At 39.5% G+C, this 27,702-nt stretch overlaps 1 protein-coding gene across 14 annotated transcripts in view; it reads left to right on the top strand.

Moving 5' to 3' along the window:
• The window catches only part of GPHN (gephyrin), a 752,379-nt gene that overhangs the window by 684,620 nt on the left and 40,057 nt on the right, over positions 1-27,702 (top strand). For all 14 annotated transcript variants that reach the window (XM_036906015.2, XM_036906017.2, XM_036906020.2 and 11 more), the window contains 3 exons: positions 317-375; positions 1,394-1,547; positions 15,934-16,055. In XM_036906015.2, the coding sequence (XP_036761910.1) occupies positions 317-375; positions 1,394-1,547; positions 15,934-16,055 (335 nt within the window). The remainder of the gene's footprint in view (positions 1-316; positions 376-1,393; positions 1,548-15,933; positions 16,056-27,702) is intronic.

Genomic DNA, 27,702 nt, shown 5'->3' with positions numbered 1-27,702 from the left:
TTATTTATTTTTTCTTGAGAATGATACTTATGAAGATTCAATATTTGAATTGGTACATTTTTTAAAAGCATGAAAGTTAGTAAAATATTGTATTTATGTATTTATTCCTTGACATTAAACCTCAATTTTTCAGGAACCTCTGGTTCAGTGTTCATATTCATTGTTCAAAGAGTTTAGCAATTGTTTTTTTGTTTCTCTATATTTCTATATAATCTGGGCCTATCTGATGATGAAAGCATCTGAGTATCTAATTCTATTGATGAGAAATTCTGTTATATTTTTCTGTTTGAAATTACATGACTTGCTTTTATTATAGGGCACTGAGGAACTTGAAGTACGAATTCTCGTGCAAGCTCGGCCAGGCCAAGATATCAGGTGAGTTCACAGCATGTAGAATGTATAGCCGGCTTTTGTTTCTACGTGATCATGAACTCAGAAACTATATATGGCTATATAATAGCTCATTTAATTATCCATTAGCTTCATGGCTTCTAACAAGTAGTAAAATGAATGTTCTGAATTCTCCACCACATGTCTACCCTACCTATATTTTCATGAAGATGGTAAAAAGGCAAATGAAACAGTCAAAAGCAACATGAGGAGATAAAGTCATAAGCCTGTATAATCCACAGTTAATCCTACTTCTGGATAATCTAGAATTACCCAATTCTACCCCTAGATAATCCAGAATTTTGTATTAACACTGACAATCCAATCCCAAAATCTAGTATTTACACAATTAGCTGAGAGCCTCTTCTTTACTGACTACCAACTAATAATAGAATAATTTGCTATTCTTTACATACAAAAATGAGACTACTACTATTCTACTGTAAGGAGTACGTATACTTTCAATTACTTTTCTTACAATGGAATATGCTTGCCCTGATTCCATTAATACTAACTGGCTTGAGGCCAAGATAAGTGGATCTGTGTAGCCACAGAACTAAGTGTTCCACATAGAAATTTTCTCCATGACTGTAAACTCATTAGCATTATTTTCCTTACTACAAAGCCAGCAAGTGTGGACCTCTTATCATTAATGCCACTAGATATTTTCATCTAAATTCTTACTTTATGTCAAAGAAACTTTACATTTGGTATTTTTTATTATAATGTGATACAAAGCAATTTTTTTAACATGAAATAACATATTCCCATTTAGCATTAAACGATAGAAGCTCTATTTCTGTCTTTTGTTTGTAATTTGATTTTTTTAATTAAAAAAGCACAAAGTTTTTAGCATCTCTTCATTTTATTATTCTGCTCCTGACTCATCGTTTGCCCTTTTTTTCCCTTTGAGTGTCCTCCTTCTTTGACACTTAAGTTCCACTCTGTGTTCAGAGAATATTATTCTTAGTCATAATGCTTATGATTCTGTTTTGACTTTCAGACCCATCGGCCATGACATTAAAAGAGGAGAATGTGTTTTGGCCAAAGGAACTCACATGGGCCCCTCGGAGATTGGTCTTCTGGCAACTGTAGGTGTCACAGAGGTTGAAGTTAACAAGTTTCCAGTGGTTGCAGTCATGTCAACAGGAAATGAGGTAAAAAAAAAATATATATATATATATGGGTGGGGAGGGGGGCTTTTAGACAAAAGTATTTCTGACATCTGTTCTATGTTGTAAATAGAGCATTGTGGATTACAGATCTTGCCACATTCCTATAACAGGAAAATAATAAAGTGCCCTCAGAGTAGTTCAAGTACAGAAGATGAAAAGAAGTAGAAATTACGTATTAAGAAATGTTCCCCAACCTAAGACAAGCACAGTCGCAGGGGGGCCATCAGGTGAGAAATTGGGGATCAACAGAGGTGAGGCTTAGAACCTCACCCCCCGTTTTGAGAGAAATCTTCTGCATCCGTGGATGTTTTGTTGCCCTTGTCTAGCTTGGATTAATACTTAGTCTATAGGCACACACCTGATCATCTACATTTGCTTTCTTACAGCACTAAACTATGTTTTCTACCTTTATCTTGCATCTACCTACCAGTTCAGCATTTTATTAAAAATAATAATAATAACAATAATAATAATAAGGGAGAAATGTGGAATTCACATATAAATCAAGTATAAAAATCAAATGAATATTCATATTTGACCTGATTGTCTGTAGTTCATAATGCGTGATCAAAACCAAAAGTTTCTGTGATATGACTGCCCTTGTACTGTTCACCATGTAAGAACTTATTCACTATGTAAGAATTTGTTCACCATGTAAGAACTTGTTCGTTGTGCTTCAGAAGATCGGAGACTGATGAGAATTAGGCTTGGGGTGGATTAATGATTGTGCATTGAGTCCCCTGTACAGAATTTTATTGTTGTTAACTGTTAACAACCATTTGATTAATAAATATGAGAGATGCCCTCTCAAAAAAAAAAAAAAAGGAAATGTTCCCTTCCATTTATTAAAATGAAGTATTACAACCAATAGGCTTTCCACATACATACTCAGTAAGTATAAACAAAGAATGCTGACTGCTAGCTATAGGTATTCAACTGTGCAAGCTCAGTACTTAGTCTCTTAGGATAGTGAATTGTGCCCACACTGCAACTGAGATGATGGACCAACTCTGTGTTCAGTGAATTGGGACTCCATGGCTAGCCCTTCTTTTTTCTAAAAGTTCCATGTGGTCTTTAATCTCCAGGAAGGGTTTGATAATTGGGGGTGTTTTTTCTCCTAAATATAGCATCTCTAATGTCACACTATTCAGAATATGTCAAAATGTCATGTCAGCCCTGATTTAGGAAGGGGAATTTAGTCCATCTTCTTTTGAGAACCCTTGAAAAGCTTCCTGTTCCATTTTGCTTAGGTTATATAAAAATTCAGTTGGAGTCTCTAAAGTCAACCTGGGAATACTGAGCAGTGAATCTGCTGGAAATTCAAAGCCTAAGAATAGAATCAGTGACTACTGAGATTTTTTTGAATAATTCCTTTAGACCTTACTATTAAAAAGCTTTCCAGGATTTCTCTTTTTCTCTTTTATCTCTAACTTTGTTCTGAAAATAAACCATTTGTTCATTATTTTTAATTTCTTAAAATCTTGGAAATGGGTCTATTACCCTTATAGTTCTTTTGGAAAGGGCAAAAAAAAAAGAAGAATAGAGTATTTTGTTTTGCTAATAGAGAAATAAATCAACATTCTAGATTTGTTTATTTCCCAGTATAGATGTACTAGTCATCCCTAAAACTACTGATTAACCCAAAACAAACATTCTTTTCAATTGATCTACATAGTGATGATTTTAATATCCCTGGGAACAATTGATACTATGTTTGGCATCAAAAAGAAATTTCTGTTAAACTGGTTGACTTCTTATTTGTGATTTATTTATATGCTTTGTGCATCTAAGTGAGTTCATAGAGTTAGGAAAGCTAAATAAAAGGAGCAAACTCATAAATAACCAGTTATTATGCAACTTCAAGCTGTACTTCTGGCATTCTTCCTAGTGCCTTTGTAAGACTGAATATTCTGTTATCCTCCAGAGTACATTGGTAGCATTTTTTAAACTATCTTTTATACTCTATTAAAACTATTACTAGTTGTAGGGAAAAGTAATGAGGTGAAAACAGAGATGATACTTACTTATATCATGGAATCTAGGGAAGAATTTGTATTCCTAGTTCCCTGCTCCCATACACTTGATTATCGTTGGAGAGGCTTTGATAGATTCTATATGACTCCCTTTCCCTACTTTCTCTGTTCTACTGTACTTACTCTGGTCTTCCAAGGAAATAATGTTTCTAATTTCCATAATGTCTGGGTCTATATAGCTCGACATTCCTTCCTTACTCCCATCCAGTTAGCTGTTATTTGACTCTCTGTGACCATATAATTTATTTAGTTCAACAAATGTTTATTGGGTACCTCTATACCAGGCACTATACTGGAAACTGGAAATAAAAGAGATAAATAAAGCATAGCATCTCTCCTGAAGGCTTGAGATCCTCAGAACTCAAAAAAAAGAAAAACCTCATTTATTTTCAGACAGGCCAAAAGAAATTATACTTGTCTATTAGTGTGGTAAGTCTATAATTTAGTCACAGCACAAGCTCCTTAAGTATCAGTTCTCATTTGCCCTGATACATATGTTTTCACTTGTCCACTTCTTGAATCCCACTGGTATATTGGTGAGCAGAACAGTGGCCTTAGGTAACACAAAGAATGCCATACAAGATGTCTATGTGTACTGTTTAAAACCCAGTATTTTGTGACTACATGGGGGAATTATATCAAAATTGGAGAGGTACAGTTATGAACTATAACTAAAAAGAGTAGCCAATGTAGACATTTGATGATTTTAACAAACTATGTATATTAAAATTTAGGTAATACCATCCAATAATTACATAACTGTGGGCATATGTTTTCAACCTCATATAGTTGCTCAGTAAATATTTACTGAGCATCTGTTACAAGTTGGAATATCCACCAGGGATTCTCTTAACTAAACATCAACTTAGAAAATATGAATACACTATATTGTGAACCAGGTAACCTAAAAAGGTATTGAACAGGCAACTCGCATCCAGGAGGGCAGCATTAGGCTTTCCTCTTCAGTGAGAATGGTCCTCTTCATCCGCAGAGCTATCCAAGAGCTATTCTCTTTGTTCTTCAAGTGATGTACAGGTGCAAGGGAACAAGAAATATAGTATGGGAGCCACCAGCTTAGAAGTTCCACATCCTACATAGGAATCAATACTTCTTATAATAATCTCAGGTAGCTTCCAGGGTCCCCACAGGGAAATTACAAGAAATTAGAAGGGAAATGCCCAATTATAAGTGTTACCACATTCATAGAAGCCCAAAGTTGTGGCTTCCCACTAGATATTTATATATAATTCATTTATAGTTCCTTCCAGTCCGTATGCAAGTTACCAATCAGAGATCCCTTTTACCATGAGAAATGTTGCTTACTAACAAGCTGACATTTCATCTTTATCAAATTTCCAGAGGAACAAAGCTAGAATGTTAACCCAAGGTCACATCTGTCCTTAAAGATGGAGAAAGGGTTTTGTTAATATTTTATCCTCACATAAGAGGATGCATTGTCTGTAGAAAATTAGAAAGCAATAGTAGAACTGACTACAAGTCATTCTGCTTTTTATTATCACCATGCACTGGCAATTCCACACAATGTGAAGTGATAAAACACTCCTCTCCACTGGGCAGACCATTCCCACCACTCCTCCCCACTTAGTGTGCTACCATACAGATGCTAAGCACTGTTCTGAGTACTGGGGATATAGTAGCAAGCAAGATAGACAAATTCCCTGCTCTTACAGAATTTATGTTCTAATGGTGGGGATAGCAGAGGAGTATAGTCAAACGAACAAATAGTGGTAAATGGTGCGAAGAACAATAAAAGGGTAAGATGAGAGAGAGTGATAGTGGAAGAGGTATATACCACATATTATCTGTTGAAACTTACCCCACATCAGCCCTTTTAAACTTTCCCCTATACAATAAAGCTGGAAGCCTGAAAACTCTCTTTCCTATGCTCCCTTTCCAGCTGTGGTCCAATTAGGTTTCACCATTGGGATGCATAACATGATGTTAGGATGTGGGAGGTGGAGAGAAGTTAGCAGAAGTATAAGCTCCTCAAGTCTCAGAACCATCACTTTCCCCAGCAACCCTGGCAACCATGGTGACTTCCTGCAGTCGCTGACCTTTGGTAATACAGTTTTATCCTTTGGTTTCTCCAACCCTCCCAACATATTTATAACTAATTCCCTGTATTAAATCCTCCCTTCTCCCCACCTCTGCATTTGAAATACCTGGAAGCATTTTGGTTCTCTTGTCTATTTTTAACTGATAGAGTCTTCTATTTTACATAGGGTAATGATGTACCCTCCCTGATGAGGTGAAATTAGAGTGGAAATCTGAGGGCACTCGGGGTGTATGTTGTGAGGGAAATTGTGTTCCAAACAGAGGGAACAACAAATAGAAAAGACCTGAGGTAGGGTGTGTCATATTTGAAGAACAACAAGGAGGTCAGTATGGCCAAAGTATAGAGAGAAGTTGGAGCTAAGTCAAACAGGAATTGAGGTTGGAGAAGTAACAGAAGCCAGATCGTTTTATTCTAAATAGCTAGTTTTGAGGAAGCAAACGTAACATGGAACATGGTATGTCTTTAATTTTTTAATGTTCACTCTGGCTTCTGTATGGCATGGCATATAGGAAGGAAAAGAAAAAAAGCTAGGAGACTAGTTAGAAGGATACATAATACCCCGGGGAAAGACTTGGCCAGAGTGGTAGCAGCAGAGACGGTAAGAAATAATCAGATCCAGGATATATTTTGAAGGTAAAGTCAACAAGATTTGCTAGTGAATTAAAAGTAGAATATAAGAGAAAAGAAGTGAGGGAGGGGTCAAGATGAACTCCAGCATTTTAGCCTGAACACCTCGAAGGACAGTTATCATTTACCCAGGTAAGAAAGATTAGGCAGTACAATCAGTAGAACTGACTCTATTTTAAACATGTTAAGTTTGAAATAATGTTAGAAATCCTAGTAGAAATATTGAATAGGCAATGGAGTGTATTGCATGGAGCTTAGAAGAAAGATTAGACCTAAAGATAGACATTTAGAAGTTATCAGTATATACATAGTATTTAAAATCATGAGACTAGGTAAACACACCTAGGAAATGAGTGTGAATAGAGGACAGAACATGCAAGTTTTATATTTAGGAGGCAGCTAAATCTTCTTCCTCTTTCCCCACCCTTCTTGTTTCCCAGTTTTATTTTCTAATTTTAACTCTTCATGATATCATCTCTTTATTCATAAAATACATCCTGATCCCCTTGAAACTTTAGATGGTGACCTACAGGTGTTAAAACTGACATCAGTCACCCAGCTGCCATTAGCTTCAGAAAGTCAAGATTTTATACTGTGCTACCAAAGTACTAACAGTAACTATTCCTTCAGCAGGTCCTGGGTCTTGTAGTTGTGAGGGTACTATTTCAGCCACCTTCAGCCATATTCCATAACTCATACTCATTTATTCTCTTCTCTTTTTTTTTTCTCTCTCTCTCTTTCCATTACACACACACACACACACACACACACACACACAGAATTCAGTGTATTTATCTCCACTGCCTTTGCTTATTCTATTCCATCTTTTATAATTTTCTTGGCTGCTGCAGAAGCCTGCCTGTACAAACACGTTTGAGCCTTAGATACATAAAGACTGTCTAAAATCTCTGTGTAATATTCTTTGGGGCCTTCCATAAGCAGCTACTGTTATAAAACTAGAATCTTTAAAAACTTTGTCACCCGTAATAAGATAAGGAATAGCAAATTGAGTATCTCCTCTGACCAGTACTGTTGTGTGCTTTATAATTAAAGAAACTCTATGAAGTTAGTGTAATTATCCTTAACTTTTAGTAGGAGAAAATGGAAGCTGAAAAACAAAAACAAAACACAACTTGCCTAACATCATATATTTTGGGTAAGGGAGCCCAGTTTCAAAGCTAAGACTTTTGGCTATAATGACCTTTTTCCACTAGACCATGAAGCTTCCCACTGGAGCTTCCTTAAACTTCTCCAGCTTTTCAATGGCAGTCTCTGAAACCTATCAGATGAGAGAGTCCATTACTTTCTTATAGCTATGCCATTCTTCTTGTCCAGATTAAAGACCAAGACTCACCTCCTTAAAGTTGCTCTCACACAGCTTTACTCCTTTAATCTATTCCTTTGCTTCCTATGCTAAAACCCATAGTGAATGACTCCAACATCCATTTTCTCCAGTTTTGCTCCCAAGTAGAAAAACATTACTGAAAAAATTGATAGAACTATGATTACCTGGCCCACAACAAATTTCTGCCATTAATGTCAACCTGGAACTTAAAGTTGCTCAATAATTCTAATTTAACTCTCATTGATTTCCTCCTATATATGATTCCATAGCATATTTCTCCAGTGGATAGTTCATTCATATATTCTACTCCCTCTTTAAACCTTTAAGTAGCATCCCTACTTTCTCCCTCTTGGCAGATGACTACCACCTTTATGGAAAAAATGAAGCTAAAAAATATTTATCAAACTGAACCATATTCCCTTCTCTTTACCTCAAAATTTCCCGCATTTCTTTAGCTAGCTATCTTCCTTTCTTTCAAGATTAAAGGAAAAGTTACTTCTCCTTTCTAAGAACATTAGAAATATTATACTTTTAAACCATTCCTTCTTACCTTCTTCAGAACTTGGTTTTTAAATTATTTCCTGTGTCTTCTGTCCCTTTCATTGTTTTCTCTGTAGGGGCTCATTACTCCTTCTACATATAAATATGCAAAGATTAGCACTGTCTTAAGAAAACCTATACTTAAAACTCCCTTTTACCTCCTTAAGCCACTGCACTATTGTCTTCCTAATCACTACTAGATTTGTTGACAGAGGAGTCTGCACCAATCCCTTTCCTTTCTCACTATCCATTTTCTCTTAAAACTCCCAAATCTGATTAGCACCCCATTACTACAGAAACTACTTTCCTGAGTATACTAACAGCCCCCTAATCTCCAAATCCTGCTCTGATATTCATTTGACATCAGTGACATCCCTCTCACCACCTTGAAACTGTCTCTGTCCTTGTGTTCTGTCACTGTTTTTCCACTTGATGCCCTGACTACTACTTTTTTTTCCCTTTTATTATTCCTTATCTTTCTCCCATTCCCTAAATGCAATAATCCCCTGAGAATTTGTTCTCTGCCATACCCTCCATTCTCTCTAAATGCTCTCAGAGTTTTTCTCTCATCTCAAATATGTGCACATAATTTTCTGTATCTGGAGTCTTTCAATCCTGAATTCTTTTGTAAATTCAAGCCTTTATTTTCAGCTTCCTTTGTATATTTCCACCTGATGTTCCACCATTACCAAATCTCACCATTTTTCCCTTCCTACCATAAGAGCAGAATACTTCCTTCCTGACTTGCCTTTTTTATTAAGAACATCATTATTCCCTGAAACTGCTTTTGCCAAAGTTATCAATGACATTAAAATTTTTTTTTCATTTTCAACTGTGGTAAAATACACATAACATTAAATTTACTGTCTTAACCATTTTTAAGTACACACTTCAATAGTATTAAGTACATTCATATTGTTGTACAGCCAATCCCCAGAGATGTTTCCATCATTTACATTGCATTATCTCTTTGAGACCCTGCTTTCAATTCTTTTAGGTATAGACTTTGTTTTTAGCATAAAGAGATCAGGCTGTCATAGCAGTTTCCTTATAGAAAAACTAGAAAATATAGATAAGCATTCATTCATTTATTTAATAGCTATTAAGTCCCTACTATGTGCCAAGTACTATTTTAGTTGCCAGGAATACAGTAGTTAGTAAACAAAGACAACAGTCCCTATCTTCATAAAGTTTACATTCTAGTGGAATGCAAAAAGAAAGAAAACACTGCTAGCATTTGATAGGTAATCCTCTGGACTTATTTCTGTGACCATATAAATATGTATTTATTTACAAAAATGAGACAGTGCTATAAGTATTTTATTATCTGCTTTTTTTCACTGCAATAACATGTCACAAATATCTTTCAATGATAGTAATATGTATATATAATCCATTTAATAGCTACATAACAATTCTATTTTATGAGTGTCTCATAATTATTTTAATCAATTCCCTATTGTTATATATTTAATTTGTTTACCATTTTTCATTAAAATAGACAGTGCTAGATGAACATCCATGTTTATTTGCAACCACTAAAAATAATCTACAAAACAGATTCACTCAAAAATAACTGAAGGTGAATCAAAATTAAATTCTAAAAAATGTTCAAGTAATCCATAGGAAGGCATAAAAAAAAAGAAAATGGAAAAAAAAAAAAGGAACAAGCAGAAAAGCAACATGCCATAACCCAGAGAGTTAAGAGAATATTTTAGTTATAAAAAGGAGCCTTTGTTATCTGGGCCCAAAATAATTTGGCCATTTTAACAAAAAGAAAACCCAAATTCCAGTAACAATTTGCAATAGACCTTTTTTCCTTATGAGTAAACCCATGTCATGTAACCAACTTTGTCATCATTTTTAATGCATATTGTTCTTCCTATAAATTCATTATTTACAGTTAGAACTCACAAGCTATAAAAGTAATTTCTCTTCAGACTTTCTATACTTACTGTATAATACTCCCAAATTTATTTTTTACTGTTCCTTCATATTTTGGCACAAATAATTTTTAAGAAAATTATTGTTCTACTTTTTCTCCAATGAAAAAACATATTCATAAACATGCACAAGCATTCCTTTACCTTTATATATCCTTTTCAACCTGTTAATTATGGTTACTTTAATCTGGAAATGATATGTTTAGGAAGAGAACAACAACACTGGCCTGTTAAACATTACATTGTCCATATATCCAAGATTATTTGTCGATTACTCAAATTAATATTAGCTTAAAGTCTTTGAGTTAACTAAAGATCTGGCAATTAAAATTTAATTTCATGGTCTTATCTTGGGGCATATAAATCTGAGCAGGCATGTGTTAAAACAGTTTCTAGATTTAATAGAAGCATTATAAAAACTCATCTTGTCAGGAGGAAAAATACTTTTTTCCTCTATCCTCCTAATTTCTCAGGTTCTAAATTTTGTTACCACTGTAACAAAAGACAAATTGACCAGAGAAAAACATACACATTTATTTAAGTTTTATGTGACACAGGAGCCTTCACAAGAAAATGAAGACCTGAAGAAGCAATTAAAGCTGAGCATGTTTGTATTAGGTTTGATGAAGGGTGGAAAGCCATGGGCATGAGGGAAGTGTAGCAAACTGGGAGAAATGTAGCAAGGTCTGTTCAATTAGATTCCTCTCTGTGTTTCTCCTTGGACAGAGATAAAGATGCCCCTTTCCTCTGGGTAGAGGGAGGGCACCTCTCACATGAGGGTCTTATGACCTATTTCAGAGGAAGGGCAGAAAGTCTTCCTGCACATGCCATCTCAGATTTCTTCAGCTGAAAATATTCAGTATACGAACAGGTAGTGTATCTTGAACCTGGTCAGTCTCTTTTCAGAGAGACATTCCATGTCACCATTCCCAGATCTAAATGAATAAAAATTTGCTATTTTTTATGTATTGAAACCCACTTCCATAGATAAAAAAGAGAGAAAGCAAGTCATTACAACTAGTTGTGGGCCCTTTGACAATTCAATCAGAGCCATAGGATTAAATCTCTGAAGAACAGAAACAAACAGGGAAGTCTCTTAAAATAAACTATGTGACTTGTCTTTTAGACAAATAAGACAACCTTGTCAGGAAGGTTTAACAAAAGAACCTTTAAATTTTTACATTTTTATTTAAATTCATTTTGAAGTTTTGTATAACATAAAATGCTTATCACTGAATATTCAAGTGAATAAATGTGATTGTGTCAAAAGTACTCCAAAATAACCACTGCAATTTCCAAATTGTCCTTGATGAAATTGTGCTTTTTAGAAAGATAAATGCAAGAAAAATAAAACAGCAACCAGAGTTATGCTAGGCCAGAATGTAGCACAAGTTTTTTATATGAGATGAATCAATGAATTCATTAGCTGAAGGCAGGGAAAATATCACTTACGTATTACATCTAATGTCCTTAACACTAAGATTGAACCCCTGATGGCTGACCCTAAGAATCAGCACGCCAGAATGGGTAGACAGTAGATCTCTCCCAAAGCCAATTTCTCAAACATAAACAAAGAAAAGTTCTTACAGGCACTGTTGGGGAAGAAAAGTTTTTCTCTACCCTTCAAGGTTCTTCTTGCTGATCTAAGAATTAAATTGACATGAGGCAGACTAACAGGAGAAACTCAAATTTAATTTCGTATATATGGGAACCCACATATCTGAGAGTTTCAAAGACAGAAAGGCACAATGAGGTATATATGCCATCCTAAGCTAAGGAATGGAACAGGGACCTGGGACTCCAAAGAGGAAGAGGACAATGCATAGGGCAATAAAGAGCAGATGCTCAGTAATTAGATCTTTGCCCTACTGTACAAATGGATTGCTCAGATAAAATTTATCTCTGGTAATAACCCTTATTTTGGGAAAGACTGCAATTTAGAATTTTCTAGGTAGTTAAGGGGATAAAAGTTTGTCTTGAATCTGCAGGGTCTCAATTGCCTTCAGCTCAAAATAGTACACATGCCAAAGTGGCACATTATGGGGAGGTGTTCTGAACCCCTTCAACACACAACGATGTAGCTAACTAACAAACAAGATGGTTAGTATCAAATCAATGCATTAGCATACCTTCACCAAAGAAAACAAAAGTTAATACAAATTCAGTCAGATAACCACAAAGTCCTGGTGACCTTATTCTTACAACAAACCAAATAAATATCAGCTAACTTTGGGAGCTCAACAAAAAGGATCAGAGTTTAATGTTAAGTGCTGGACTTACCATCCTAGACAAGGAATCTTCCAGGCAGAGAGGCTCAAGAGACTTTAGTGGAGTACAGTGTAACCAATATAAGAATACTGGTGGCAGGGGGTCTGGCCTAAGTCTTAGTGGTGGTGTTGGCCAATCCAATGCAGGGAGATCTCCCTGCACGCTAGCTGAGGCCTAACCCAGAAGAGGGTTCTTGACTCTGATCAAGAAAGAATTCAGGTCAAGCGGATACAAGGAAAGAGTAGTTTAATAAAGCAGAGTACACACTCAAGGAGGGAGTGCAGTCTTGCTCCAGAGGTGAGCAGCACAGTGGGGTTTACATTGGGTGGTCTTATAACTGGAATCTAATAAGTAGGAGGTGGAATATTAATTGTGATAGGTGAGGTTTTCCAGGAAATAAGGTGACATTCTCTTTTTGTCCTTAGATGGCCTTCCTCAGAACTGTCATGGTGCCAACCGATATGATTTTTAGTATGGTAATGAGCATATAATGTACTTTGAAGTGAAGTCAGGGATAGCTCCTCCTCCACACTGGAACTAGTCAGTTTTGGCAGGTCTGTTATCTATACCCTCATTCCCCACATCCCACAGGGCAGTTTACATGGAATGTTTAGAATATAAACAAGCATCTAACCAAATATAAACACGAGCCAAAGTCCCCAACCCCCTCCCTGTTCATGTCTGGCTGGCTATCTACTGTAATAGTGGAACTTCCATGATTATCAAAGTCCTAATATGAAGACCACCAAGGAAAGCAATTGATCACCCTCAGCTGGATATATTAAGGTTTCTGAGCAAAGGAGAGCATCACCTTGGCAGAGTTTCAGTATTGTCTCAAATGGCAAAGATACAGGATACATACAGGATTTTGAGGACTGGGGTTGGTCATGAGATGGTTTTAAGGTAGAAGTTAGGAAGGCCTAGGCAGAAACTGGTTAGATTTTGTAAGATAGGTGAGCTGCTGAAACAAGTCGGTCATATTTGTAGCACATGAGTCCACATGGCATTACCATGGTCTCAATTTGTCCATGGTCTTATCTTGGAGCATATAAATCTGAGCAGGCATGTGTTAAAAACAATTTGACTTAAGATAGTTTGAGTTACATGTCACAGTTCAGTACAGTTTATCTGTTCTGCAAGTAATAGTACAGTTTTGCAACTTGACATTTCTGTTTTATTTGTCAGGCATAAAGAGTTTGTAGACAATATAGCCAACTATCAGGCTTCTGCAGAAATTCACACATATTGAATGCCTGAAATGAGGGAGGGGTCATTGATAAGAGAGTGAATGAAAACATAAGTCAGGGATTTGGAAAAGATTAGGATGTTCTTAACAATTGAGACCTTGGAAACGATAATGGAATACAAAGAAAAAAAAAGGATTAATTGTTTGAAAGCTGGGAAGACAGTGACACCATGGACAAAAATAGAAACAGGATATTGAAATTTAATATATGGTAGGTAAGAAAATAACAAGTTATGGAGATAATAAGTTATATCTTGTTTTACTTTGTATTTTTTCTTTTGTATTTTAGCTAATAAGTTTCAGACATCATTCCAGAGATAACCAGAAATATAAGATATTAAAACCAAAGGTTCAGTTTTTAAGGAAAATATTGTGAATTTATCTGCTATATTCAGCCTTATAATCTGTTTAGTTCTAAATGTTTTCTTTGAAAAATCCTTAAGATGCACTGTAAATCCCACACCCTCATTTAACTAGCTATTATGTCATTATGTCAACTTTACAGACAAATAACTAGTTTTCCAGTGATCACTAATTATTTTGTTTTCTGGAACTGTTTGCAGCAAAAATAACAGAGAGGATCATGAATGGCAAAGAAAACACTCCAATAACAGGGAAACCTTAGTCTGTGGTCAATACTTTTCTGTGAAAAAAAAGGTGGGGAGATAGAACCACACAGTTTTCTTTCTGAATGAACTTGTCTGATCAATGGTGTTAAGGAGTCTTGTCATTTATAAAATTATGATTCAATAACTGTGTGTTAATTAAGATCAGAAAATTAATCCATATTAGCCCTGCACTAGCTATTTTCCAAGCTCTGCAAGTCGCTAACAATGAAAGTGGGTTGCAATGTCACATGACATCTGATTAAGTTAAATTAATGCAGTCTTTTAAGGAAAGACTCCCAGGTGACACTGAATAAAGTGATCAGAGTTTTTCTCCAGCTATTATAAGAGGACATTGGTTGCAAAGCTACTACTTTTCTAACATAAGCCACCTGGTATCACTAATGAGCCAGAAGGAAAATTAAAGGGACCAGAGGTTATGGTTTGGGAGAACTGAGATACGAAGCCCTCTGTATTGGCCATATCAACAGCCTAAGCATCCGAAATATGCAGACATGACTTGAACCTCCTAAGATAATAGTCCAGATTTTCTCACTTCAAAGATGTACTTTTTACTCATTTTATATTTCTGAAATCAAAGTACATCTTAAAATTGTTTTATAAATGAAAGTCATATGTTGTATATGTCTGTGTATGTGTGTGTTAACACTCTACTCTTAATATTTTACAATCCAATAAATTTAAATCTGTGTTCACATTATAAACTGATTTCATTCTATGCTAGCATCTAGAAGTAATAATATGAGAATGATTCCGGGAAAAATAAGTGCTCTTTTAATATCATATCATAAAGGAAAGAGCATCATATTTATTGAACTTTATCTCTATTAACTGAGGGTTCATTATCTCAATCCTAACAACTACCTTTCAAGGTATTTATTACTACTATATAATATAAATGAGAAAACCAATAACATGTTTGGACCTCGTCTGAATCCTAAACATTTCCTACTGTACCATACTGCCTCATTATAACATCCTAACATAGAATAAGCACCTTATAATTCTCTTCATGGACATATAGTAGTAGAGATTATATCTACTGTTATAGAGTGGACATCTCTAAAGGGTGATTCAACTCAAGGTCATGGAATTGTGGGTATATGTAAAGTATTATTTATTTACTTTACTAATAGAGACAAGACATTGTCTCCCTCTCCCTCAAGTAAGCTGAACTTCTTTGATACTGTTGATCCCACTTCAAAAAAGAGATAAAAAAACTCGAAAGAAAAGATAAATGATCATTCTCCTCACACTTGAGAATATCATGCCTCAGATGTTCTCAGTGAAAGACAAATTAGAAAATAATATTGGGAGGAAAAAAAGAAAGTTGTTTTATTGTTTGCCCTAGTAGATGAGCACTGGGAAGGCCATTATCTCCAGAGCACTATTGTCAAATTATAGCGAAAGCTGGTGTGATACTTGGCCTTCTGTTCAGTTAGCTTTTGAATTTCTCTATGTTTTTTAATTCTGGAAGAACATTTTCTCATCCTCCTATACTTTCCAATATTTATTCAAAGGTCCTTTGAGCATATCTTCTGTGTGCCAGATACTGTAGGTGCTAGCTGTGCTAACCTCTTTACTAGATCTACCTTTATTTCCCATTAACAATAGGCAACATTATCCTAAAAGAATAATTTGTGGTGGTTTTTTGACTTTGTAGCTGCTAAATCCTGAAGATGACCTCTTACCAGGAAAGATTCGAGACAGCAATCGTTCAACCCTCTTAGCAACAATTCAGGAACATGGTTACCCCACAATCAACCTGGGAATTGTGGGAGACAAGTAAGTACTGGATTTTATTTTGAAGTTGTTATTGTACAAATATGAATTTTTAGAGTACTAACTAGGTGGGATTGTTGCTAAAGAGATAGAAATTTAGTGCCAAAATTTTCATTTATCTCATTCTTCAGAAGCCTAAGAATTGTGGAGATGGCTATGTCCTTTAGGGTTAGACATTTTCCTGGAATACCTATTACAGTAGGAGAAATATTTTGCTCTCCTATGGGTATGTGAAGTTTATAGGGAACTTTTTCGTAGTGTTGGCTTTATCCTAGTGGAATTAATGATGATGGTATTACTCCTACTCATACTTTTACTTGCTTCAGGAAAGACAGGGAAGACGTGGGTGAGGAGAGTAAGAGAGAATGTCAAAATTAGCACTGATTCTTTGAAGTTTAAGTACATTGTTTTCTAGGACTTTCTTACTGATTTTTTGTTTCCCTATGTAACCTGAGTTTCTCCAGGCTTTACCCTCCTGTAAGTACGAAGAGAGGCACATTGACAATAATTGCCCATCTCTAAGAGCATATTGCTCCATTTACTAAATTAATTCTGCCCTCTGTTGATTCCCAAATGTTTCTGTGAAACTCCAACTGTGCTTCACATGTGATCAAAAGCAAGTCTGCTCTTTCTGAGCATCCCACCAGCATGCATCCCACTACTCAGCCATCTTTCACCAGTCACTCTTTCCAATTCACCAGAGGTGTACCTGCTTTTAGTAATACTCAAACACCAGTGAGGAGACAAATTTGAGTGATGGATACCATGTTGTATCTGTCATCCATAATCACCCCTTTTTCTCTTATCACAACCTTTTCACTGAATAAGCTCATTGTGCCTGGATCCTTCTTCCCTTAAGATGAGTGCTTTCCCAGGACGTAAATGTGCTTTTGAACAGGCTCTGCTCTGTTTTTGCAAGGTATGCTCTGACATCTGTAACCCCAGCTTAGGCTCAAACTGGACATATCACAATCCAAACCTCTGACACAGCATCTTGCCAGTAACTTGAAAGGTAGTGTTATGGGTTGAGTTTGTTCTCAGTTTTTGTCTGCACCGCAACAAAGAATTGAAAGGCAGAGACACAATAGCAAAGCAGAGTGTAAGTTTTATTTGGATACACTCTAAGGGAGGAGAGGGCCAGAGTCAAGGCAGACAAAAGCCTTGATCTGTTAGGTAGGAGGCCTACATATTGCTTTCTGGCTAGGAGGCACCTCTTTGATTGACAAGGTGGGGCTATTTGATTGGCAGGTCCATCTACCTAGCCATTCCACTCAGTGAGCATGTCCTTTCCCATTATGAGGCTTGTTTGGGGCTGTTCTTCGTTTCGGTCAGTTGTGCCCACATTGGGATCAGGTTGGGACCAGTTTGCACTGCCTGATAGGCAAAGAAGTTATCTCCCTACAAAGCCCTTGTTTCCTTCACGTGGGACTCCCTACCTGGACAGTTTGAGCAGTTTTTTCCTTGAATTTTATCTTCCCTTTCCCCAGCTGCTCGTGTCTATCTTTCTACCAAACAGTAGTAGCATTTTTGTCATTTCACCCTTAGAGTTCTCTTTTTTCCTCCTGACTTTTTTCTTTCTCCAAGGACATTGGAATAGAGGCTGTTAGACATATTATCAAACATCGTTCTTATAGAAAATCTTCACCATGTATATGTACCTGGATGTTTAGTCCTAGGGAAATACGCAGCTAAGTAACCAGCGACTTAGAACCCATGCTGACGCAGCCGGTGCCACAGGCGACCACCTACCACCCTGACCTGGCTCCCCAGCCCCAGGAATGGAGCAGAAAGGAGCCAGTGGAAAAAGAAAAAAGGGTAGGGGGGGCAGGCAATTTGAATTTGGACCTGACCAATAACCTGCCCTTTCATATAAACTTCGAGCACCTAAAAATTAGTCTGATGTAGATAGACCTTAAAAGAAGACAAAAATCAACTTCTGAGAAGATTTAGGATGAACCCAAGAGTCACAGAACACAGGAGTTCTGAAACTCTTAGGGAATACACTCATCGGATGGTTTAGGATTTGTTTCCCACCTACCACTGACTCTGGCCCTGCCTCCAAATGCATTAATGAGCTCTAAGAAATATTATAAGATAAAAGGAGCCTTTTTTTTGTCATTTTTATCTTAAGCTGTTCACGACTATAATTCTGTCCACTCTCTCTTCCTATTTATACTTTTGTATACCAAATAAAAACATTGCTTGATACATATGCTGCCATTACCTTACTATAAAGACCAAAACACATTTGAAAGGCTCAGATGTTGATATGCTAATATTTAATTGTCTGAGACCCACAGTACTGATTTGTGGGAGAAATTTCCTAATAATTAATATTTATATTACATATAACTCCAAAGTTACCTTGAAAACAGCAGCATAAAGAACAACAAAACTATAAGCAAGACATAGGTAATTCTAAGAATATACAAATCTCTAGTGTATATCCTTTTCTTGGATCAAAATACCTTACATGAAACTCAACAATTTTTTAAAAATACGACTGATGCAGATTCTAGACTTTCTCAGTCTTTGAGTGCTGTACTGAAGAGGCCCAGAGTAGATGGTTTAGAATGCAGAGGTGGAATGTGGGAGGAAAGAATTCATAACCTTTCTAATAGAAATTTGTGCTGGGAGTTTAGCAAAGAAAACAAGGCACATTTCATCTGCAGCCTGTTGATATTCTATACAGGTGACCTCCCTCTTCATTATATGCTTTCCTATGCAATCATTTGCTAATGAAAGCAAATATTACATAGAAGCATCTATGTGAAGCTCTCCAGAGAAACCAGAGGGTCATAGGAGAAACTGTCTCATGTTTGTTTGTTTTTTATTAAAGTGTCATTGATATATAATCTTATGAAGGTCACACATGAACAGCATTGCGGTTTCAACATTCACCCATATTATCAAGTCCTCTCCCCCACCAACTGCAGTCACTGTCTATCAGTGTAGTAAGATTATAGAGTCATTAATTGTCTTCTCCATGCTGTACTGTCTTCCCCAGGACCTACCTATACTGTCATTGCTAATTATAGTGCCCCTTAATCCCCTTCTCCCTCCCCAACCCTTTCCCTTTGGTAACCACTAGTCCCTTTTAGGAGTCCGTGAGTCTACTGCTGTTTTGTTCCTTCAGTTTTGCTTTGTTGTTATTCTCCACAAATGAGTGAAATCATTTGGTACTTGTCTTTCTCCACCTGGCTTATTTCCCTGAGCATAATACCCTCTAGCTCCATCTATATTGCTACAAATGGAAACTACACCATGTTTAAAACAGGGAGAGAAACAGCTCAAGAATATCAGGAAGCACAGAACCCCTACTCAGCTATGACATAGAAGTAGAGAGTCAGAGCTGTGTTCTTCTATTTAAAAAGTTTGAGTCTGGTTTTTAAGTTCTATATGAGTCTACTTCTCAGCTCTTACTCCTACCACTTACCATAATTTTAATAACCAATGTTAAAACTGAAGAGTAAGACTGTTACTTATTTGGATTGAATTGGGTTGTATTTTGCCTTTGCTTATTGTACATTTTTTTAAAAAGAGGGTACAGTGAATATTATGGAAGGGATGCTTCAAATACCTGAGAGTAATGACTCTATTTTAAAATCATTTATAAATATTATATGTATATTAAAATATATCCCATAAAGATAAATATGTTTACATTAAAATACATTCCTCAAATTGTATGGAACACAATACTGTTGGGGTTCCCATGTTTTTCTTCAAAAAGACAAATTTTGAAACCCAGAGATGTTAAGTGAACTTGCCCAGCATTATGCAAGTTAGTGGCAGAGGTGGTACTTGTCTTTGGAATCTAAGTTTCTTGAAACTAACAATCCACAATTCTCTGTCAGAATATAATACATCAGAAGAGAATTATCACTCTGGGTTAGAATGGTCAGTTTTATAAAGATGGAATTTCAGCTGGAACATGAAGGATAAATAGAATTTATATAGTTAGAAAATAAAATTTGTTAATCAAGTAGGAAACACGGAATGAACAAAAACAGAAGGAAAAATAAAATAGAAAAGTAGAAATGAACAGCTGCTCAGGTTATGCCAGATTGATTAGAACAGGAGGTACAGGTAGAAGGATAATGAAGGTAAATTTGGTAGAAATTTGAGGTCAGATTTTGAAGCCTTTGCAATCCAGGCAAAACTACCAAATTCAGTTAAATTTGAAGCTTTTTTTAAAAGCAGAATTGATATAATAAACCATTATTTCAGAAAGATAATTTGACTGAGGTATATCACATGGACCAAAGTTGGAGATGGACTAGAAATAAGAACAATACAATTTGTTTATTCATTGTTCAGTCAGTCAGGAAGTACTGATTGTGTACCTATGCTAATCACCTGGAGAGCTTATTTAAAATGCTGATTCTGATTGAACAAATCTAGGGTGGGCCAAGATTTTGCATTTCCAACAAGATCCTAAAGGTACCAAGCTGCCAGTCCCTGGATCATAGGGAGTAATAAGAATATAGTAAATTTAATCATACATCTACCATGAATTTTAATCAAAGGCTATTGAAGATACAAACCTGAAACAGACATAGATCTCACTCTTGAAATTGCATGTTTTAGAAATGTTCTATAAATTACAGACTAGTAATAAAAGTATTTTAGAAAGCTCCACAATTTAAACTCAGATTTGGAAGTAGAATTTTTTTAAAGGATTAAACCAAAAGACATTATGAAGGCTATTACATATAACAGAAGAGTAGCAATGTTGATTTATCTTCATTTGGATGATAAAACCCCATTGAAATGGTATGTGTTTGTGAACACAAATAAAATGCCTGCAAAAACCCAGCTATTAAGTATATCACAACTTTACATCCCTCTCTAGTAATACACCATTTCCATTTCTACAAACTCCACTTGTACTTTATCCTTTCTTGGTTTTTGTAACTCCTCTTATTATGTTTTTTCCTTAAATGTAGGTGTCCCCATGTGTAATGCCAGGGAGGGGAAATCCCAGGGCAAAATACCTTCGAAATCGAAATCAGTCAAAAGGAAAAATAAAGTTTAAAACCCATTTATTGCTTACAAGCAGTCATCCTGCATCTCTCTGTCTTCTGCTGTAGCAGAAGCAAGCAAATACTCTCCCCAACCTCTCAGGTCCAGATAAGCCCTTGCTTGCCCATGTAACTACCCACTGATATTGGAGATGGGCTACTTCTCTCCACTCCTTGGAAACATCTGTTGATATAGAGATGCACTAAAGCCGGACAAGAGATTCTGGAAATACTCCAATTTTACCACAGGCCACCCCTCCAGAAATCTCACCTTACAATCTACTCTTTCCCCATCTTCAGCAATGGTCCCTGGGCAAGAAAACTGGATCATTTTAACCAGACTAATGACATACAGTAGCAACAGCAATAAAATCATAATAATGCTCAAGCCAGAAGATTCAGCTAGGTTCAAAGTTCTATGCAGATTAAGTCCATAGCTCACCCATCCCACCAGCAGGCAGTAGCTGAAAAGGTAGCGAGTTCAGAACACTCATCACGGAGCAGCTGCAGCCAGGGGGTGCATCCAGGCCACAAGGACTGTATGAAAGGAAAGGAGCGACACACAGCAGCAATTCACCGGAGAATTCCGCTTTATTAGGGAAAGGTGCTGGGTTATATAGGAAGGGGCATGGGGTGAATGTGGTGTCACTTCTACGGGGCTGGTGGCTATTGGCTAGATGCTGGGATTAGGGGGGCAAGGGGTGATTGGGGTTCAGATGGCGCTGGCAGGAACCGAGGACCTGGAAGAGAAGCAGGAATTTCGCCATCTTATGGGTGGGGGCCCTTCATTCCCCCCTTTCTCCTCTATGGGGTTGTGGATGTTGCTTTCTCTCTGACTGCTTCCTGCTGAACGGGGGCGGAGAAGGGAGTGAGGGCTTGAGGGCTGGGAGGAAAGGGTTGATAGGACTCCCCACAGTAAGGACGAGTAGATGTGGACTTCTTCAGGTTGGAAATCAGTGAAGGTTCCCTGTAACTATAGGTTGAGGACTTGTTGATTCTAATGGTGCCAAGAGGATACGGGTGCCAGAAGCCAGGCATCTGCGGCCATTGTTTCCAGGAACAGTTTCCAGCGGAGAGAGGGGTCCATCTCAGCGTGTGGTGAGGAGGTTACGTGAGGGTGAGGGATCTTCTGTGGCTAAAAGCTGGTAGTTCCTGAGTAAAAGCTGGTTGAAAGTTTGATTAGAGATGTTACCGACTTGGGATTTGATAAACTTTACTATACAAGGTAAGAAGAGACAGGCGAGGAGAATGATTATTATAGGGCCTGCAATGGGCCAAAGCCAGGTAAGGAAGGGGTTTGTTAGTATTGAAGAGAATGGGTTGGAAGGAGTAATACTGTGGGTACCGGGAGTTACCCATGTAGTGAATAGCGCAAGACCAGTAGGGACATCCCCCGTAGGTGTCTGGCCATCGCCTGCAACAGGCTTGTTTTTGGTCATAGAGGAAGCAGAGGTAGGGAGAATAAAGGTAGCTGCTAGTGAACACTTCGGTGGAGGGAGGAAAGTGGAGGTATAAAGGCTTGGAGCAGCCTTTCAGAGGGCAGTCTGATGTGGCAATGAGGGCAGTAATTTTTGTTTCATGCTGTGTGTAAGTCTGTCTGACTTTGAATTGCCATACAAAGGAGGCTGGGGTGGCGGGGAAGACAATAGGAATGAGGAAAAAAAGCGAGAGAGAGCGAGGGAGCAGTAAAGGAGGAAAAAGTCATGATTCGGGTATGGATGGCAAAGGGGGTGAACGGGATTTTGGAGGAAAGAGGACAGTAAGGTCAGGAGTCTGGAGGGAGGGAGAGGCTGTAAACTTTTGTAGGTTAAGAGATCTTTTAGGTGATGTGGGGACAGAATGGTAAGGGGCGCCCCGAATGTCAGTTTATGAGCTTCTTTCTGCAAGAGCTGTCCAGCAGCTAATGCCCGTAGGCAGGGGGCCCATCCCCGAACTGTGGAGTCTAATTGCTTGGAAAGATAAGCTACTGGGGCAAAGGATGGGCCATAATATTGGCTTAGGACTCCTAGAGCTTGACTGGACCTCTCATGAATGTATAATGAGAAGGGCTTTGACAAATCAGGAAGATGGAGAGCTGGGGCTTCTACAAGGGCTCGACAGAGCTTAATGAAGGAGTGTCGGGGTGAGGAGGATAACGGTTCTTCAGGGGGGCCCTTGCTGAGGTCGTATAGGGGTCTTGCCAACAGGGAGAAGTTAGGGATCCACGCTCTAAAATACCCAGCCAGGCCTAGAAAGGAAAGGATTTCTGTCTTGGTTTTGGGAATGGGCAGGTCAGAGAGGAGCTGTTTTCTGTCTAAGGTAATGGACTTTCTTTGTTGAGATAGAAGAAATCCGAGGTAAGTGACAGAAGGGGAAGAGATTTGAGCTTTGACGGGGGATACTCGGTAACCTCTGGAAGCTAGAAGGTTAAGTAGGGAGGCAGTGTCAAGTTGAGACTGTTCTCAGGAGGGACTGCAGAGTAGAAGATCGTCCATGTATTGTAATAAGGTGGACTTGGAGTGAGCATGATGAAACTGTTTGAGGTCCTGAGCTAGGACCTGTCCAAAAATATGGGGACTATCTCGGAAGCCTTGTGGCAAAACTGTCTAAGTGAGTTGTTCAGAATGTCTTGTGTATGGGTCTGTCAAGGTGAAGGTGAAAAAATCTTGGGAGGAGGGGTCCAGAGGGATAGAAAAAAAATGCGTCCTTGAGATCTAGGACTGAGAAGTGGGCGGCCGAGGCAGGGATCTGTGATAAAAGGGTGTATGGATTTGGGACTAAGGGATGGATAGGGACGATGGCCATGTTGATGAGGCGAAGTCTTGGACGAGGCGGAAAGATCTGTTGTGTTTTTTTAACAGCTAATATGGGGGTATTAAACGGGGAGTGAGTGGGTCTGAGGTAATTTTTGTTTAAAAGATTTTGAATGATGGGTTGGAGGCCTATGAGGGTTGAAGTGGTTAGGGGGTATTGGGCCTGACAGATATACTGAGAGGGGTCACGTAATTTGATAGAGGCAGGAGGACATAGAGCCACGGAGGGGCTTGTAATGTCCCAAACTTTGGGATTTCCAGGGTGTATGAGGGCAGAACTGGAGCCTTCATTGGGTAGAGGGGGGTCGTCGGCTATGAGGGCCATCAGAAGGGGAGTACTGGGGGCTGTGGGAGTGGATATAGTTATGGAAACATGGAGGAGAGAAAGGATGTCCCGTCCTAGGAAGGGGATGGGACACTGGGGCATAACTAGGAAGGAGTGGGAGATAGGTATGGGATTGTCTTGGATTGTGCATAAAAGGGGGGTTTTTAATGGGAAAATCTGTTTACTTCCTACCCCGACTATAGGAGTAATGGCAGGCGTGGTAGGGCCCCGGTATTCCCACAAGACTGAGAAGGTGGCTCCTGTATCTAGGAGGAAGGAGATGGGGCGACCGTCTACTATTAAAGTAACCCTGGGCTCCTGTTTGGTGATGGAAATGGTCGGGCGAGAAGCCCCTGGGCCCCATCAATCTTCTTCTGCCAGCCCCACTACGGAGGGCTTAGGATGGGGGTTGTTCGTCCAGCCTCCCTTTGGGTGGCTGGACAATCAGACCCCCAGTGGCCCTTTCTGTGGCATCTGGGGCATGGGGTGGTAGCCCTTGACCAATGTCCTTCTTGTCCGCACTTGAAACAAGCTCCTGGGGGGGGGGGGGGCTTGTTTGTAGAAGAGCGCCCAGGTTGTGGTTTTATCAGCTGGGCCAACATTTGGAAATTGGCCTGATCAGCCTTTTGTTTACGGCATTCTTTCTCCTCCTCCTGGTTATGGAAGACTTTAAAGGCCACTGTTAGGATCTCAGTCTGTGGGGTAGCGGGGCCCTGTTCTAACTTTTTGAGTTTAGCTTTAATGTTGGGGTAGCTTTGAGCTAGGAAGTTTGTCATAAGGACATGTCTCCCGTCAGGCGTTTCTGGGTCCAGGCTGGTATACTGTAATAGGGCTTGAGTGAGTCTGTCTAAGAACTCAGAGGGAGCTTTTGAAAATTGACTACTTTACGAGCTGCCTTTTTCAGACCTGCTATTAAGCAGCAGGCAAAGATATCTCCAGAGCAGAGACTCACGGTGGTTTTATAATCTCAGTGTGGGTCTTGTTCGGGGACAGCGGTGGGGCCAGGGGGATAGGTGGGGTCAGTCCTGTGGGTTTCAGTGGCGTGCGTTTAGGCGAAGTCCCAAACTCGTCTATGCTCTTCAGGAAGGAGGGTTTTGGCCAGGAGCATGAAAATGTCATGATGTGTGAGGCTGTATGACTGGAGAGTTTATTGAAACTCTCTGATATATGTTGTGGGATCAGTGGAAAAGGAACCTAGGCGTTTCTCAAGTTGGGCTAAATCTCCTAAGGAGAAAGGGACGTGAACGCGCACGATGTGTTTGGATCCTGCTACCTCCCGGAGGCGGGGGCGATAATTTTGGGAGGCCCTCGGGACGGAGTCTGAGGAGGACTGAAGGGTTCTGGCTCAGTCTGTGGGGGAGAAACAGGTGATGGAGGCAAAGACGGAGGAGGCTCCTGGGACTTAGAGGGGGGCTGAAAGGCTCAGGCTTGAACTGCAAGGGGGGTGAGGTGGGGGAGGAAATGGTGGTGGAGGAAGGGGGAGGGGCTGTTGTAGGAGAGGAGGGGGAAGGGAGTGAACGGGAGGCTTCTGCGGGGGAGACGGCTTGCAGGCTAGGAGAACTTGGGGCGAGGCGGGGGGAGGAGGAGGCGGCGGTGGCGAGGGAGGTGGGGGAGGAGGCGGAAAGCTTCGGTATAGGGAATCTCCTTCCATTTTTTCAGGCGCTGGCAGTAGTTAAAGAGATCGCGAGTGATGTTAGGATCAAGAGTTCCCTCTGTGGGCCGTTGGTTGTTATTGTCTAGGGGGTATGTCGGCCAATCTTGGGAGCAGTATTTGCGGAGAAGTTTTGGTTTTATATCAGGCGTCAGGGAGAGGGTGGCTAGATACTTGAGCAGGCGTTCAAGAGGTGAACTTTCAGGGAGGGATGAGGAGGCTCCCATGGCTAAAGGACAGAGAAGGAGACAAACAGGGGAAGACGAACGGAGATCCTCAGACTGGGAGCAGACCGCAAGGAGACAAAGGGCGTCCCCGATGATCCTTGGGGGTCTGCGGAAACTCGTATACGAGTCGGTTTCTTAGGAAGTGTGGGTCGTCACCCGGACTCCTCTAAGAAGGCAGAGTGCCGGAGTCTGAGGAACCTAGTACTAGGAGTTTTCGGCGGAAGGAACGGAAGGAGGGGAGGGGGAAGGGAGCGTTCTCATCCGCAAAGGAGTCACCTCGTTTATGGCTGTTGGAGGAGGGGCCTGAGGGTCTGTCGCAGCCGTGAAGGCCTGAGGCGGGGAGAGTTCCCTCCTCGTCCCCAAGCGTCAGGGCCTTGCCGGATGATCACGGTCAATGGCACTGCGATAGCTCGGGGAAGAGCGGCCCGCTCCAGGGGAAAACTTACCCAAAGGCCAGAGAGGAGTGGTGAGTGTGAGGAGCCAGCGCTGGAAAAAGAGGACGAGGGCAAGCTGCTGCTGGTGTCTGGGGAAGACGGGGCCCAGTTGGGGTGTCCCGTCTCCTGGCTTTCGGCACCAATGAAAGGAAAGGAGCGACACAGCAGCAATTCACCGGAGAATTCCGCTTTATTAGGGAAAGGTGCTGGGTTATATAGGAAGGGGCATGGGGTGATTGTGGTGTCACTTCTACGGGGCTGGTGGCTATTGGCTAGGTGCTGGGATTAGGGGGGCAAGGGGTGATTGGGGTTCAGATGGCGCCGGTGGGAACCGAGGACCCGGAAGAGAAGCAGGAATTTCGCCATCTTATGGGTGGGGGCCCTTCACTGTAGAAGAAAAAAATAACATTAAGGGTGATAAGATACACGTTTTAATGACACCAGCATAGGCAAATCTTGTCCATCAGGTGGGATACATGCAAGAGAGTGGTCCTGTGATAGAACAGTGACAGGAATAGGATCTCGTCCTGATCTAGTATACTAAACTTGCACCCCCCCTCCCTGTGGGAGGTACAGATAGGTCAATATATAGGGCTATGGGAGGTACATGCACTAGCCATAAAGATAAAACAAAACTCCCCCGTATGATGGTCTTACCTCCCGGATGTTTTGGGCACACTGCCATGATCTTTGGGGGTCACTCTGCTGTTACTCCAGGAATACACACAAAGCCAACTTCTAGGCCTTTTCCCCAAGATGCCAGAAGGGCCAGCCATCACTGGTCCATGTGTCAAAATGTCCATGGCCATGTCCACATTCCCATCTCTTCATCCTTACTGTCCTGGCTTAGTTTGGGACTCCATTTATTTGTTGTGTAGGCATATGAGTCCAGCCTGTTCCCTGGTTTCCCTGCCTCAAGTTTTGTTCCCCCTGTCTCACCTCTACTAAGGGGCAAATTATAGACCTGTGGCAGAGTTGCAGTTTTATTACATACAGTAAACACACTCTAATATTCAACAAACTTTTATGCAGAGTTATGCTATGTCAGCTGTTGTACCTGTCTTTGGTTCTACAGAGATGAAAAAGGCACTTATTAGTAAAAACTACAGAGAAGTTTTCAGTTCTGTTCCACTCTTCTCCTTCCTCTCCACCCAGTCCACACTTATTTTCTCCAATCTCCTCACTCCAAACAAGTTA

This window comes from Manis pentadactyla, chromosome 11 (assembly GCF_030020395.1).
Source record: "Manis pentadactyla isolate mManPen7 chromosome 11, mManPen7.hap1, whole genome shotgun sequence".
NCBI lineage: Eukaryota > Metazoa > Chordata > Mammalia > Pholidota > Manidae > Manis > Manis pentadactyla.
Note: the sequence above shows the minus strand (reverse complement) of the source record. Positions and strands in the feature narration are given on the sequence as shown.